This window comes from Argentina silus (assembly GCF_951799395.1).
Source record: "Argentina silus genome assembly, chromosome: 15".
NCBI lineage: Eukaryota > Metazoa > Chordata > Actinopteri > Argentiniformes > Argentinidae > Argentina > Argentina silus.
The window spans coordinates 5,583,000-5,599,191 of NC_139669.1; the positions used below are offsets into that span (position 1 = coordinate 5,583,000).

General features: G+C 42.6%; 1 protein-coding gene across 1 annotated transcript in view; it reads right to left on the reverse strand.

Moving 5' to 3' along the window:
• unc5a (unc-5 netrin receptor A) overlaps positions 1 to 16,192 on the reverse strand; it is a gene marked incomplete at both ends in the record, with an annotated part of 114,111 nt that overhangs the window by 57,053 nt on the left and 40,866 nt on the right. The window contains one exon of the mRNA XM_083686693.1: positions 630 to 845. Within this exon, the coding sequence (XP_083542819.1) occupies positions 630 to 845 (216 nt within the window). The remainder of the gene's footprint in view (positions 1 to 629; positions 846 to 16,192) is intronic.

The following is a 16,192-nucleotide window of genomic DNA, read 5'->3' on the forward strand; positions in this document are numbered from 1 at the left end:
TTTGATCTTTTTATTTTTTTTATTTTTTTTATAGAAATACATAATAAAAGTTGTGCACCACTTTATAGTTGTATGATTGAATTTGTGTTCATTGAGAAGCATCATCAAAAGCTAAATATATATTCTACTTTATGCCGATGTACAAATAGGTACATAAGTAACAAATAATCTGTATCTCTATCGGCCGATTGTGTTATGAATAATAGGTAACCAGCATCAGCCCAGAATTGTCATATCAGGCATCCCGAACTTCTAATAAAGATAAATAAAACAATATGGTTATTTTTACTCTGACAATCCATATAGACATGAGGATCAGCCGAGGACTTGTCAGACCAACATAATCACTCACAGAGTGCTCAACGGAGCTACTACACACAGACATAATTAACATGATATATTTGAGGAGATGGAGACTGATAAAGCCTCAGCAATGTCTGGCATGCTAGTCCACACTAGCATACCGGGATGCATGACCAATACGTCGCTTCATTACATGGTGGCTTGCTGGTTTGGCTATTGGAATGCAGCTCAGGTTAGTGCACAAGCTCCAGATCCAGAATATCAATATACAGATAGATAGATGGATAATGGATAGCCAGCCGGCTAGCCAGCCAACCAGACAGTACCTGTGGCAGGGTCGACAGTGCGATCGATCAGGTGGTCATCCTGGTGGACCCATTCACCGTTGCATTTGAAGTAGATCTGCGTAGCGGGGGTGGAGCGGCAGGTCAGAGTCACAGGCTTGTTCTTCACGATGTACTCATCCTCTGGTTCCACCAGGAAGTGAGGTAACAGGTCAGAGAAGGCGGCAGGAAGTGTTGCCGTGGCAGTATGCTCGGAACCTAGGAGAGGCAGGAAGCAGAGAGGGTTTTAGTGTGGAGGACAGAGAACAGCGAGAGGTAAACATTGTTTTTGTTGTGTTGAAAAGAAGGTAAAAAAGACGTGGAAAAATGGGACAATAGAATGTTCTGATAGCGACTTTACAACAATGGTATTTGGCTCATCCACAATAAATCGAGGCAGCATTGTGTGAATGTGACTTTGTTCGATTCAAAGGCCCTGAAAACACACACAAAACAACATTCTTACACACGCACATACACTACACATTCTTTCCCCTGGCCTCCTGCAGTAGTCTGGTTAGCTGTTTGGGCGTCGAAAGAGGGAGACGGTGACAGTAAGAGCACTCTGGCCTTGTGGGACAATGAGGCCCGGGGCTGGAGAGAGTAAAGCCCATCTCTACAGTCCTGCCCTTAATCACACCTCTTTAACATCACAGCTGACGGACTGCCGCCCATAAATCCCCCTTCACTCAATGACCACCACGCCACTTCACCCTGTGTTATATGGCTCTTCTCTTCGTCCGGGGCTTTAACTTCCCGTGGCAGCGAGCCGGGCAGGGAGGAGGGGAGGAGGGGAGGAGGGGGCCTGACAAGAGGCTGGAGGTGTCTTGACAGCTGGAGTCACAGGGGTGGAGGCTGCAAGGCCCCTAACTCAAACCATACATAACCTAAGAACCTTAGAGACAACTCAAGATATATACAGTGCCTTCGTAAAGTATTCAGAGCCCTTCACTTTTTCCACATTTTATTGTGTTATAGACTTAATTTAAAATGGATTAAAATAAAAATAATTTGCCATCAATCCACACACAACACCCCAGACAAAGCCCAAACAGGTACATTTATTACAATTGAAATACTGAAATACCTCATGTTCATAAGTATTCAGACCCTTTGCTATGACACTCTTAAAATTAGCTAAAATGCAATGGGAGACTTCTCAATCTACAAAGTTGAATGATGGAGAGGAAAAAGCACAGTCGATGGGACATCATCTCAGTCACTCTACAAAATTGGTCTATAACCAAGTGGCCAAAAAGAATCCCTTAATGGAAAAGAATCTCTCTCATATCCATAATTGTGTTTGCAACGATGAATTCAAGTGATACAGCAAAAAAACTTTACTACAAAGCATTAAGTTTGGTGCAAATCCAGCACAATGCAATGCAGTTTCCGCACCATCTCTCGTGTGAAGAATAGTGGTAGCTGCATCAAGTTATGGGTATGTTTGTAACTGGCAGGGACTGGGGAGTTTGTCAGGATCAAGAGAAAATTATGAAATTGGCTGAGTTGGTAGTGACATCCTAATCTGCACAGTGTGTAATCGATTCCTATGCATATCAAAGACCCTATAAAAATGAAGAAATTAATTCCAAAATTACATTAACTATTATCCGTGCATTAAGATGGACTCAATTCAACTTACTGAGTGATTTGTTGATGATATTTTTGCATTTTAGCTAATTTTGTGTGATTTGAGTGTCATAGCAAAGGGTCTGAATACTTATGTACATGAGGTATATCTGTATTTCAATTTTAATACATTTACAGAAATTTCAAAAAACGCGTTTTCGCTTTGTCATTCTGTATTGTGTGTGGATTGATGGCAAATTATTTTAATTTAATCCATTTTAAATTGAGTCTATAAACACAACAAAATGTGGAAAAAGTGAAGGGGTCTGAATACTTTCCAAAGGCACTGTGCATCTCTCTCTCTCTCTCTAATTCTCGCTCTCTCTCTCTCTCCTTCATTGTATAAGTGGGAGCTGTCCTTCATAGAACAACGAGAAACGTACATGGACAATACAAGCAAAGACATTTAGATTTATGTAAAAAACATTGACCCAAAAATAACCTTTTTGTTTATGCTTCTTTATAATACAGTACATAACCACCGTTAGACATAATAGCATGAGAGCACTGACAGTAAGAGGGCAATGATAGCCACTTTGGCAGAGAGTACAGAAGGTGCGTGTTGGATAGGATAAGCCAAAATAAAACCTTTCAAAAGTGACTCTCATGGGAGACCACTAAATCTGAAATAAAAGCCATTTTAAAGGGGCATAATATTAATTTACTAGCCAGAATCCAATATGGTTGACAGGCTGGACATTAACAGCATTCTCCATCACTTCCCGAGCCATAGGAGGAGAGTCCACATCACTCATAATGAAACAGACACGCTCACATTGACCTTTCTCTCTCTACCTCTCTCATCCCTCGTTCATCCTCACAGCTTACTGGCGCCTAGGTCAGGGATAACATTAGCCAGCGCTATAGACACCATCCTTGCACAGAGACATTATCTGCTGGTTTGGCCTCAAATTCATGTCATCATAATAATGTCTGTCTCCTCTCATCTCTTCCCGTCGTCTGTCGTGGAAATTGTCCACTGTATTACTTGCAAAAGGTGAGATTCAAGAGCCAAAGGTCTTGTCAAGCCACAATATAAGTATTTATTATACTTGCAAACAGAGGGACACACTAGACAGAGTTCAGTGAAATCTGTAAAGCAGCTCAGCAACTTTGCTTCCTTATATGGAGGGATGAAGCGTATTGTGTCCCAACCAAGGACAAAGATAAGGATGTTGGCGGTTGGAACATATTGTGTCAATAACAGGTGGCACAAGTACTGTTTTCTCCCACAGTCTATTTCCAACCTTCAAACCCTGTTTGGCCCAGCAAAGGTGTCAGCCTTACCATAAGGGCAAGGCCTAGTATATTCTTTTAAGCAATGCAGCAGTTTCTATTTAAAACATTCCTATCAATAATATTTCTGTCACAATCCCCCCTTTTAACATTTTTATCCCTTAATGTTAACTTCACAAGCCAAGCTTTATAATTTAAGCAAAACAATTACCATTTCATTACATTTCATTACATTTCAGTTTCATTAGACATTTCATAGTCAGGGAGAGGGAACAAGTTGGGGAAGTCAGACGTGTCCTCTCTCTGTTGGATCATAACCTGAGCTGTCAACCTCGATGCACATATTTTAAGCAATATTGAAACCATCATACAACAGATCATTAAGAAGGCAATTATGGCAAACACACCAATCAACATTTTAACAATAGAAGTTCTCCACGTTCCAAAAAATGAATTCAGAGTTGAGAAAGAATCTATGCCATGTGTGTTGTGGAGTTCTTCAACACCTTCATGTGTTTCTTGTACCAGATCAGTCATCTTCTCAGTTGCATCCGAAATATCAGTACAACATTCAGTACTGACCACCTGGCAAACCTCTCCCTGTGACGCTAACCATATCCAATGCCATTCTATTCTGCAAGGCCACAGCTCTGGTCTCATCTAATTCCTTTGCCAGGGATGAAATGGTGTCTGCAGTGAGATTCATGTATTTTTCTAATACCAGGGAGAGTGCCTGGATTTGCTCTTGTGATGTGTATGTGCCATACCCAGGGATCAATAGGCTGAACAGTGGTGTGCGGTGGAAAAGTCTTTATTGCTTCTATGTGACGGGTGATTTCGTGCCGATATCTCTTTTGTGTCTGCACGTCTAATCAATGGTACTAGGTAGACCAGATAGCAAGTCCCCCCTGCGTCTTTGGGCGTCTTCACAGCCTGCGTATGCTGAGTTGCTACTTATATATGCCATTTAGCTGACACTTTTATCCAAAGGGACTTACATTGCAGTGAGTGCATACATTTCAGTATATATGGTCCCAGCGGGAATCAAACCCACAACCTAAGCGTTGTTAGCACCATGCTCTACCAACTGAGCCACAGAGGACCACTGTATCTCATCAGGGTGAGATACAGTGACACCGCTGAACCCCACTAATGTATCATGTACGTGTTTAAGTCTTAATGAAAACTAAATGTTCTGTGTCCAATGAAGGGCATGCATCACTCGCAGACACCGTTTCCCATTCTACCCCTAAATGTCCTGATTACAATATGGCGAGGCATAGAATATGACATTAACACAGAGACTCCCTGCTCCTAATAACAGCAACTGTTTGTCATTATCTACAGCGAGGGAGGGAGGGAGGGAGGGAGAGAATGAGAGGGAAGAGAAATAGGAAAAGCACAGTTCATCACGAATAGTGTGTATATTTGCACTAACGGAGAGGCAACACTTTGCTAATAAATAGCGATGGTCCATTCCAGGGTCATGGCCCTTTTCTGTGTGCCAGTCCTAATGATAGCTGTTCTTCCTAATAGGCCAGCTTCCAGCATAGTGACGGCAGCCATTAGTCGGCCGAGCTGACCTTCTGTACTCCCCGCAGACTGAAGACGACAGGACTCTAGAACTCACCTCACACCTGTCAGGTTAATTATCTCAGAGACTCAGAGATATGTGGCTCACAGGAAGACAGAATGACAATGAAAGGCACCTCTGACACTGACACTCAAGATGAACTATGACGTTCTTTTCCTGCTACTGTAGGTTCTGATTTAGAAAGGTCTTTGACATTCAGAATTAACTGTATTGATTGTGTTCCTTACGATGTTGGTTTTGTTGCAGGTAGTTCTGCTCATGTCAGTTTTAACACCCAGATTTAGGTTAATGAGGTTAAACATGGTAATAAAAAAAAAAAATTATTAGAGGGTATTCCAGTCAGTCTGTGTTATATCAAAGCCATAATAGAGGGTTGATGGGTGGTAAATTGGCTTATATTATTGTCATGACACAGTGTACTCCAAACAAACACTGAGCACATAAAAACATGCACACACACACACACACACACACACACACACACACACACACACACACACACACACACACACACACACAGTTGAATATCAACCACTTAACAGACTCCTCGTGGGTCACTGCACAAATCAAATAGACATAGAGTAGCATTATGGGAATTGCATTAGAAACCCTAGCACGTGATTGGCTAGGACCATGATTAATCGTTAGTGGCACCTCAGCACATTGTCTTGCCGTTTGGTACTACAAACATACAGTCTATCTTTCTGGCTTATATCATGAATAACATACAGTGTAGATAACTAAATGTAGTAGATGCTTCGTTATAGTAGACTACATACTGCAGCATCAATTTAGTTTCCATAATTTATCAAATACTCAAGTTGTTCTTGATCAAGGATCTGAAAAACATAGATCTTTATTCATTTCATTTTTTATTTTTCACTTTTTGCCTCTGTTCTCAAAAATAGCCTTATCGGGTGACCTGATGTTGGCTTGCAGCTGCTTCCCTCCAATGGAGACCAGGTTGACCCCATCTCTTCAATCTCTCAACACACACACAGACACACACACACACACACACACACACAGAGCAGTGCAGCAGCTGTTAGTGTGCTGAGCCGTGAGGTCCGAGGACGACACAGACCCTATTCCTTCCTCATCTGTCTCAACAGCCACACAACCCCGAACTCAGGCACAGAGGGCGGCTACACCAGGTTCAGATGCTACACCAGGTTCAGATGCTACACCAGGTTCAGACGCTGAAGTAGTTGTTAAGCATGTTAAGAGTGCCTACTGTTGGTACCCCGGTTGGTAGGGTGCATTGTGCACCATAGTTTCAGAGTTTGGAAAAAGCGGAGAGAAACAATCACCCTATGCTTCCCCGCGACGGCCCCATCACATCGCATGCCATTTTGGAGCCAATTAAATTCTTTTATCAGTGTCATGTCCCCGAATGAAAGCATCATTGAGCAATCACCGGGCATAATTTACATCACAATGATGAACGACAGCTATAACATGTGTTTTATGACACCATCAGCGCTTTACAATGTCTTCCGAAATTAATTTAATTAAATTTACTACCCGGAATATTAAACCATTTCATGTTCCACTGCCTTGACAACATCACCAAAACCATATCCATCACAACCATTTGGTCTCTTGATATATGTATTTCTTGAGGGAATTTCTCTGCAATTACTTTTTTGTTTGGTTTTCTATCTCCAAGCAGGAGTACTGGTATTGGTCTTTTACACTGTGTACTGTATGAACATTACGTTTTGTGCAAGGAGAGTGTTATTCTACACTCTGTAATAACCACTGGATAAGCCACACATTGCAACGCTGAAATTCAGGGAAATACATCAACAGAAATGAAATACTCAAGAAAAAGCACACCTGCACACCATAACATATAATCTGCCACCAAGGTTGACTGATGTAAGTTTGCCACCAGATGAAAAATATTGACTCCTCCACATGTCTGGGATTCAGAATAAATCTTCCAATGAGACAACAATCCCTCAACAAAGCACCCCCTTGAACATGTACTCACACAAACACAGAAACACACGCCCATCCATCCATGCATGCACTTGCACACACACATACATACATCAGACACACACACACACACACACACACACATCAGACACCCCCCCCCCTCCCCCACACACACACACACACTATTTGATGACGTACTCAGCAAGAGCGTTAAGCAACCGACAAAACTCTGCTACAGCAACAACACCCATGCAACACCTTCAAGAGGAAATGAGATGCAGAAGGTAATGCAAAGCAGGATCAGGGAACCGGGAAACACAGGACAGAATCAGAGGAGGGGATTGGGAAGACCGCAGACAATATGTGAGTCGTCCTGAAAACACACATACCATGTGTGAGATTATTACTCTCTCCCGCTTATATGAATATGAAATAAGCTGCTAAGCACGGACTCTGATGCAGCACTGTCCTTCCATGTGTGTATGCTAATTCAGCCGAGCGCTGTAATGATATGCAGCCCTCGGTGCTAAGTGATTAGTGTTGCCTTATCAGAGCGACTCATGAGATCATACTCACTCATCATTCTTAGGTTTACCAGCTGAGATTGGTATTTGTAGTCCACATTTCGCACTAACGTGATCAGCATGTTTCATCATTGTGGTCCTCTGTGGTTCAGTCGGTAGAGAATGGCGCTAACAATGCTCAGGTTGAAGGGAACCCACTGGGAAGACAATGCACTCACTGCAATGTGCGTCACTTTGGATAAAAGCGTCGGCAAAATGGTGTATATTGTTGCGATCATTGGCATTCGTGTTTTATAACATAGATCCATACTGGCCACAGAACAAACAGAACCAGAGAGGAGTTCATGATTATGGGTATTGTTCCCCTCTGAGATCTAGCCTTTTCCAGACCCTGCTGTGATCGCCGCCACGCTTCGTCCCTCTAACAAGACTCTCTCACTGTACGCACAAGAAAATTCTGAATCCCCCCCAAAAAAATAAAATACATTTGAAATGTGAGATCTGCTAATGAGGAACCTAGCGCTGTGGAGCAGATGCGTGAATATATTTTAATTTCCTTTCCTGTTTTCATCACCTGCTCTTTTCATCCTCTCACTGATGCTTCACCTCAGCAGGAGGGCTAAGAAGAGGGAGACAGAGAGGGATGTCAGACACAACCTACCTCTGGAACCAACAGCCACACAACTCCAGGACTCATCGCTTTTTCTGAGCTTTTAAAAGCAGCTGAGAAAGGTTTTGTGTAGCCACTCAAAAGTGACTGCCATTTTGGGATTCTTGGAGTGTTGCTAAAATTGTGTGGATATTAAATGGCTGACAGGGAGCTTGGGTGGTTGACAGGATCAACAAAAGTGAGGCAGGCTTTTCTGGATTGATAGAAATGTTTTAATTATAGTCAGAGTGCCGACCTATGGGAGAATAGAGCAAAATTTCTCTGTTCATTTCAAAATGTCTTCCTGGATATGTCTGTTTCATGTCCCTCATGGTGGATGCTTACTTGAGGCTCTCAGTGGAATCAAGAAATGTTTAGCATGGATGGTTGTGTCACAATTAGCTAGCCCCAAGTCATGTTTCCACTGGATAAGCTTTTGATTCCATATTGTGGGTAATTCAAAATACAGGAGCAGTCAAAAGTTTGGACACACCTTCTCATTCAATGGTTTTTCTTTATTTTTTATTATTTTCTACATTGTAGATTAATATTGAAGACATCAAAACTATGAAGGAACACATATGGAATTATGTAGTAAACAAAAACGTGTTAAACAAACCAGAATATGTTTTATATTTTAGATTCTTCAGAGTAGCCACCTTTTGCTTTGACGACAGACTCTTGGCAAGGTGTGTCCAAACTTTTGACTGGTACTGTACATATTCAGATTATTACACATATGCCCTCATCGTCCAAAAGTTTTTTTTCCTGGTATGGTGAATTAAGCATGTGAACATCTTGCTATGTTCAAAACCTTTGATTACTGTCTCATATGCTGAATCTTTTTACTTCTGGAGATCAAGAGCTTAATTTCAATAGAAAAATACATCAGACCCAGAGGATGACAGTAATAAAGTTACATTAAAAGTTAAATGACTCCCCTATGAACATTTATATCAATGAATTATTTCCGTTCCTTCAAGCTACTCAATGGGAATATACTGTGATTGTTACTCTACTGGCAGAGAAGAGGATATTTGACTTGGTGTGTAGCTGTGCTTCCATTAAGACTGATCAGGACTTGAGACCAGTGGTAACGTAAGTGTCTGTCTGTATAACAAGGTCAGAATACTCAGCCAAGGGGATCACGTAGGTCCCTCCTCCTCATGTCCTTGAAAATAACTGGCCAGTTAATTCATCTGGAGAATCAGACCCATATGCTTGGCAGGATTTTTACTGAGCAGATATCGCCTTAATGAACCTTGTTTGTCATTACTTCAATCCCATATGTTCTGAGCAGACAGTATAGATGCACATAAATCAATGTCGTTTCATCTTAACAATGTTGTGCTGTAGCAAAGCTCCAGATGTACACAACTCAGCATCTTCAGCAGATTTACCTGTCTGGCAGTTCACCGTAGGAGGTTATCTAAGAGCGACAGATACGTAAACACATTTTGACTAAACTACATGCAATCCTCAGAGGGATGAAGACATCTTGGGCTGTCAGGAAGCGGAGAGTCCCATTTCTTGCAATCCCTGGCACATACACACTCATGGATTTGTCATCCCCATATGCTTAGCCGGAAACAAGGTTAACCAAAAACAAGACGTTGATTACAGAACTCAGTAAGAGCGTAGAGAGAGAGAGAGAGAGAGAGAGAGAGAGAGAGAGAGAGAGAGAGAGAGAGAAAGAGAATGTTAGGGACAATTTAGATTACCATGTTAATCCTTTATCTAATTACCGGATGCGCCCACAGCTAAAATGAGAGGTTTCATAGTGCATATTTCACAACAATGGAACAATGTGAACTTAGTTCTGCCTTACAGACTTAAAAAGGGGAGCTCAGATAATGTCATAAACAATGCAAATTATACATTATTACATATTGTATAATATATACAATTCAGTTATACATAATCAAATCAATATCACATTTCTCTTAAAATAAGATAAATCGCAAAATACTGTTTCACTCCTCGTCAAGTCTTACAGTAGCCTATGTACCAGCACAACGCACAGTATGAACACTAGCTGTTCCCAGAGAATACCGCCAAAACCGTTTCACAGAGACTAACTGGCAGAGGGAGGGCATAACTGCTGAGGTCCGCAGAAGATCTGTAATGTAATTCAGTCTTTTCTAAAGGCTTTTGACACCGAACACAGCGAATGTGGGCCCACTGCGACACTTGTCAACCGACTCACCTGCCTCAACACCTCCCCCTCCTCCTCCTCTATCCCTTTCTGCCCCTCCTCCCCTTTCCCTTTCTCCCCCTCCTCCCCCTCCCTTTCTCCCCCTCCTCCCCTTTCCCTTTCTCCCCCTCCTCCCCCTCCCTTTCTCCCCCTCCTCCCCCTCCCTTTCTCCCCCTCTATTTAGTGCAGACCTGGGCAGAGCATTGTGGGAGATGACTTCTCCTGGCTAATTAGCGTGACAAAGAGCGGAGGCACCTCTGCATCAGACAGAGAATTAAAACACAACACACAGATACAATACATAACAAGGCAGAAACAAAGCAGCACCTGCTCAACTCTAATTGCTGCTACACAATGCCAGTGTCAAGCCCCTGTTCAAACATTGACACAAGCCAACAGGACCAAAATAACGCACAATGCTACAGTAGTGTGCTAATATTAGATACACTGTATAGACGATATTATAACAATTGTTATAACATTTTTTATTTATTTTTTTTCTTTCAAAGATTGTTATAACATGTAAACCATCAAGATGACCGTGAAAACGCTGACCGCGAAAACACTGACCGTGAAACCGTTTTTGACCTTGAAAACATGGGAAATATCGTCAGACGGTGTACGTAACATCTTTCTGAGATTTGCCAGCAATAACGGAGGATGAGGATTCGCTAAAAGAGAAGTGACTTCCCCCTTTGCCGCCCACTGATAGGAGGTAACAACGTATGCCATTATCCCACCCAACTCCTCGCCTACAGAACATCTTCCACACGTTAAGCTTTGATATCAAACATCGAACATCAAACAAAGACTTTGCACACCATGGACATTCACATAGACGTGGGAGGACCTTTAAACACAAGCTACGCCCTGAATTGAGGGCAGACTTGTCTTAAAAAAAAAGTGAGCTTTTCCTATGCTTTTCCTTTTCACTTAAAAAAAACGTGTGACAGTGGCATTACCAAAAAGACAAACGCTTTTAACACAAATATTGCGTGTTGCAAAAGTGACAGAGACTCCGATTCAGAGGCTGTGGGCAACACAGTGTCCTAATTAAATCGTGTGTCTACACACGATAGTACGCGTTCCCAATTGCGTGTCTTGGTTGACGCATATAAGTCATTTGTAGACGTTACATCAACGACTTAAGATACGCTATGTGAGGGTAAGTGAATTGGCATGACTTAATCTTTATTAACTTCACATTGCGTTGAAGTTAGACAGTATTAGGCAGCAGTAACGTCAAGTGCTTAAGGTTAGGGTAAGTTGTCAGGGGAAGGCATTAGCAAACATTAGTATTAGCAACAATAATTAGCAAATATTGTTGTCCATAGCGCTATTCAACACAGAGATCGGTGGGTTGCAAGGCAGGTTGTTACGGCCTCCACCATCCCACCAGTCTCCTTATATGCACTTTCTGTATTCACCAGCCAGTATGTGTCAACCAGGACATGCAATTGTGAAAAGCGTACTATCGTGTATAGGCACATGATTTAAGTAGGAGACCAGTCTGCTGTGGACCTGAAAGAGAAACAGAGCTGGGGCTTATGTAGATAAGCGTGAACCTGTCTAGAAATGAAAGACAAAGCTGCCAATCTGATACGATTTCCCCTCCAAAGCTCAAAATGAAAGCATATCTGAACGTCCGCGCGTGTTTAGGGCGACAGCCGACAGCAGCAGAGGAAACTCATTTCAGTCCGAGCAGCATTCTGATTATTCCCTCTTCTTGTGGACTTCCCTCCAGTTCTCCTCCTGACATCAGAAGCGAAAGCAGAGACTCCGGCCGCTCCAACTTAGCCATGCGAATACAAATCAGCCAGGAAGAAGCACATCTTTTATTACTCAAAAAGCACCTCCTCCTCGCGGGTGTTCTCCCCACAAAACTACAGATCAAAGTTGCCTGGTCGTGTTTCAGTGTGATGGCAGCACATTCAACATTACCGTTGCTACATAATGAAAACCATATGAATAAAATAAACTGGGAGAGAGGGCAGTTGAACATAACAAGTGCTATGTACCAATGTCCCTGCAGCTTAATGACTGACAACCATGGCCATCCTCACAGAATAATAATCTGCTTATCGAATCCTAACGATAAGAATATGACTCACACTGCTCCTCTGGCACAATATATTTGTACGGTTTGCATTTAATCACGCAATCTTGTCGAAGCACGAATTTAATGGATCTATTAGGAGTCACCAAAGTTCTCTACTATTAGAGTGACTCCTAACCAATGAATGCAGAATTATAACAGTCAAATTAAACCAATAGAAATCCTGGTCACAGTAATTGCATTGCTATATGTGTTAAATATATTAAAATGGCAACCAGTGTATGGTGACTGTGGAAGAAATTAAAGAAAATTGGGAGAAACTGGAAGTAGTGAAAGGGGTAAAACACAAGAGCACTGTAACATGAGACTACAGAAGAACAACATCTGAATGCAAATGGGTTCAAGTGTTTGATTGAGGTCACATTGAGCTTTAGAAAGGCAGTCTTCTGGCCAGTGGGAGTGTTACTTCAGGTTGCTCTGCCACAGCTGAACATGCGGCTCTGGCATTGTGCTACATGACTTGAACATGCAAGGCACTTACACAGCTTGGCTTTAGTCCTGCAAACATAATGTCAATCATTATTTCTTTTTGAGGCCATGGGGATTGCTGGCATTCTCAGGCTACTCAGAAACTTGAATGGTTCCCATGGAAAGTACTCTACAGAACATTAATGAAAAGAGCCTTCAACCTCGCACAAAGGGAAGCAATTGTTATTGTAATGAAATAGAATTTTCAGAATTCAGAAGAAATGTCATACTGTATGGACTGTACTCTTATGCTACTGTACATGGAACAATAATCAAGTTATTATGGTCTTAATTTTATTTCCAAGCACAAAGACACTGGACAAATATCAGTTACGTAGGAAGAGCAGAAAAAAGGAGGAGAGAGAGAGGGAGAGAGAGAGAGAGAGAGAGAGAGAGAGGGAGAGAAGGAGAGAGAGAGAGGGAAAGAGAGAGAGAGGGAAAGAGAGAGAGGGAGAGAAGGAGAGAGAGGGAGAGAGGGAAAGAGAGAGGGAAAGAGAGAGAGAGAGAGAGAGAGAGGGAGAGAATGAGAGAGAGAGAGAGAGAGAGTGTGAGAGAGAGAGAGAGAGAAGGAGAGAGAGAGAGAGAGGGAGAGAGAAGGAGAGAGAGCGAGAGAGAAAGAGAGAGAGAGAGAGAGACAATGCTAAGAGAGTGAGGGAAAGTTAGGTATAGCTAAAGTTGCGATCTGTAGTGAATGCTTCTGACCCAGGGGAAGGGGTGGGAGAAGAGAAGAGGCTGTCTGTCTGAGCTCTGAGCAGGCGGACAGACAGACAGACAGACAGGGAAGCGTACAGGGATCCTCATTCTGTTTTATAGGGACTGATGATCCTCTGACAGCAGGCGAGACGAGGCTGGACAGCGGAGCTTAGCCACTAACAACACCTCACCGTAAATTGGGGGTGAAGACATGCAGTCTGATAACAAGGGAGCTCCGCGCTGTGTAGGCAGGATGTTGGGAATTTTCTTTATCTCTCCCACCTGTTTCCTCCTTCTCCTCTCTCTCTCTCTCTCTCTTTCTCCAAGTTTATCTCACTTCTTTTGCAGACAAGAGACATTTTAGGGCAGTGAAACCCAATTAATTTTTTCCCCCACAAAGCTGTCATGTCAATGATGGGAATTTTATGGCAACTGTACGGGCTGACTTGCCCAATAAAGTGTTAATTTTTTAATTGGGGGGGGGGGGGGGGTTGATTCCAAAGTAGTTGTTTGAAATACATGTCTGTTGTGTTTGGGGCTTATTAACTGTTCTGCTGAAGACTGGTTGAACCTTCCCCTAATCTAGTTATGTTAATTTGTCTGTTTTACTGTACTAAAATAGAGCAGATTTTACCTTATAGTATAATTCTATAAATATGGCAGTTCTTGACTCGAAAATCTGATTAACAAATAGATCTTCACTGGTAATGAATGTTGATGAACATATTGTAGAATAACAGCTGGTACAGTTCAGTCAAGACACTCACGTCAGTTTAAACATTTATTGCAAGGGTGATACATTTAAGCTTGGCGTATATTAGACGGCTTAGCTTTGTAAAACGACCACAGCATCCAAGTATACAATATGGCACAGAGCCCATGACTTATCAAACCCCCCGTAGGCAGGCTACATACAGAGCGACTGAGTGGGTAGAGGCTGGGGGGTGGTGGGTGGAGGCTGGGGGGTGGTGGGTGGAGGCTGGGGGTGGTGGGTGGGACAACTACAAAAAATGTACTCTCATAACCAGTGCAACCATGTCACAACTGTTCAATGCTACGGAGGAGCGTGAACTTGGCTGCTTTTAAGCCTCTGTCCCTTGTACATGTGACGGTGTTTTTGCATCTGTGTGAACTAGCTGTCCTGTCACTTGATGGACAGCTGCAGCGTTTGACGTTTGAGTGCCCTGCCTGGCCTACCGCTAGCTCAATTAATTGGAATGCTTACAGTAAATAGTGAAGGCAAGGGGCATATCTGTCTTTGTGCTGTGGTATCACAGACATGCCGTACAGAACAACAATTAGTCCTAGAGGCATCCCCTTTCTTATTTACATTGGTAAACTTTTAGTTTGAGAAGTGCATTTTTTTGTGTTTCTCCATTGTATGTTCTAAAATCACTCTACCCCACACAAAGTTGCTGAAAATCACATGATGCCTTTTTTTCTTGCCAAGAAACTAAAATTGGACCGTGTGCAATTCCTCCTCCAGCTATCACACCGGCTCCACCGCGTGCGGTACTGCTCTGGTCAGTAGGGGGCCTAACACCCATCTCATACACTGTCAGCATGTGCTTCCCTTCTGCCCATTAAAATCATACAGTGCAACCAGATTGGCTCACACATAGAACACATTGCACTCCTTGAATAAGACTGGTTTGAGTGACTGACAGACACAAAATGCAACACATAATCAGTCACATTCTGTTCTGTCATAGGAGAAGACGGAGGCCAAGTTGAAGCGGATTCAACAACAACAGAAGGAGATTGAGTACGCTTTCCGACCGGGTGGCTTCAATTTCACCGTTTTTTTTCACTCAAAGGGTCTCGAGGACATTGCACCGTGTATTCGCCATTGTAAAGACCTGTCCCCCCAGTGGGCTCCATCAGTCTGTGGCCCTACCGTCTTTATGGGAAACCAGAGCGATCAAATTCAAAATTCAGAGTATTCGCTTTGTTATCCTGGTGGAGCACGCCAGCCAAGGAGTCCTTTCATTCAACCAAAATCCACAAAGAGAACAACGGGAGGGGGGGGGGGTGTGAATGGAGACAGAGCAGTCTCATTCCCTTCCATTTCCTCCAGATGCCATAAAAGAACCACCATGTGCAGCGTACTCTACATTACTGGGGCTCAAATAGCTTCCCCAATCCGACCCAATAACATTAACAATAGCAATGCATGAACATGAACAACAGCAAACATTAGGAAACTTGTAAAAAAATAAATAATAATAATAAGGCGTGCTGCTTGCAATGCGCCTGCAGAATTCAATAGAGAGGTCATGGAAAAAGTAGCCTCTAGCGAGGACAGGGAGGGAAAGCATTCCAGGGCTGTCTCCCAAACCCCCTAATTGTGGGAGGAATAGTGTTGTATAGGAGGGGGATGATTATCTAAATGAATAACGAAGTCCTTTAAAAATTGCATCAGCATATCAGCTTGTTCTTGCTTGTATGTAAAATGGAGGAGATGTAGCCCTGGTGACTGCCTGCAATTAGGGCATTTTTTTCCCAGAGAACTACCA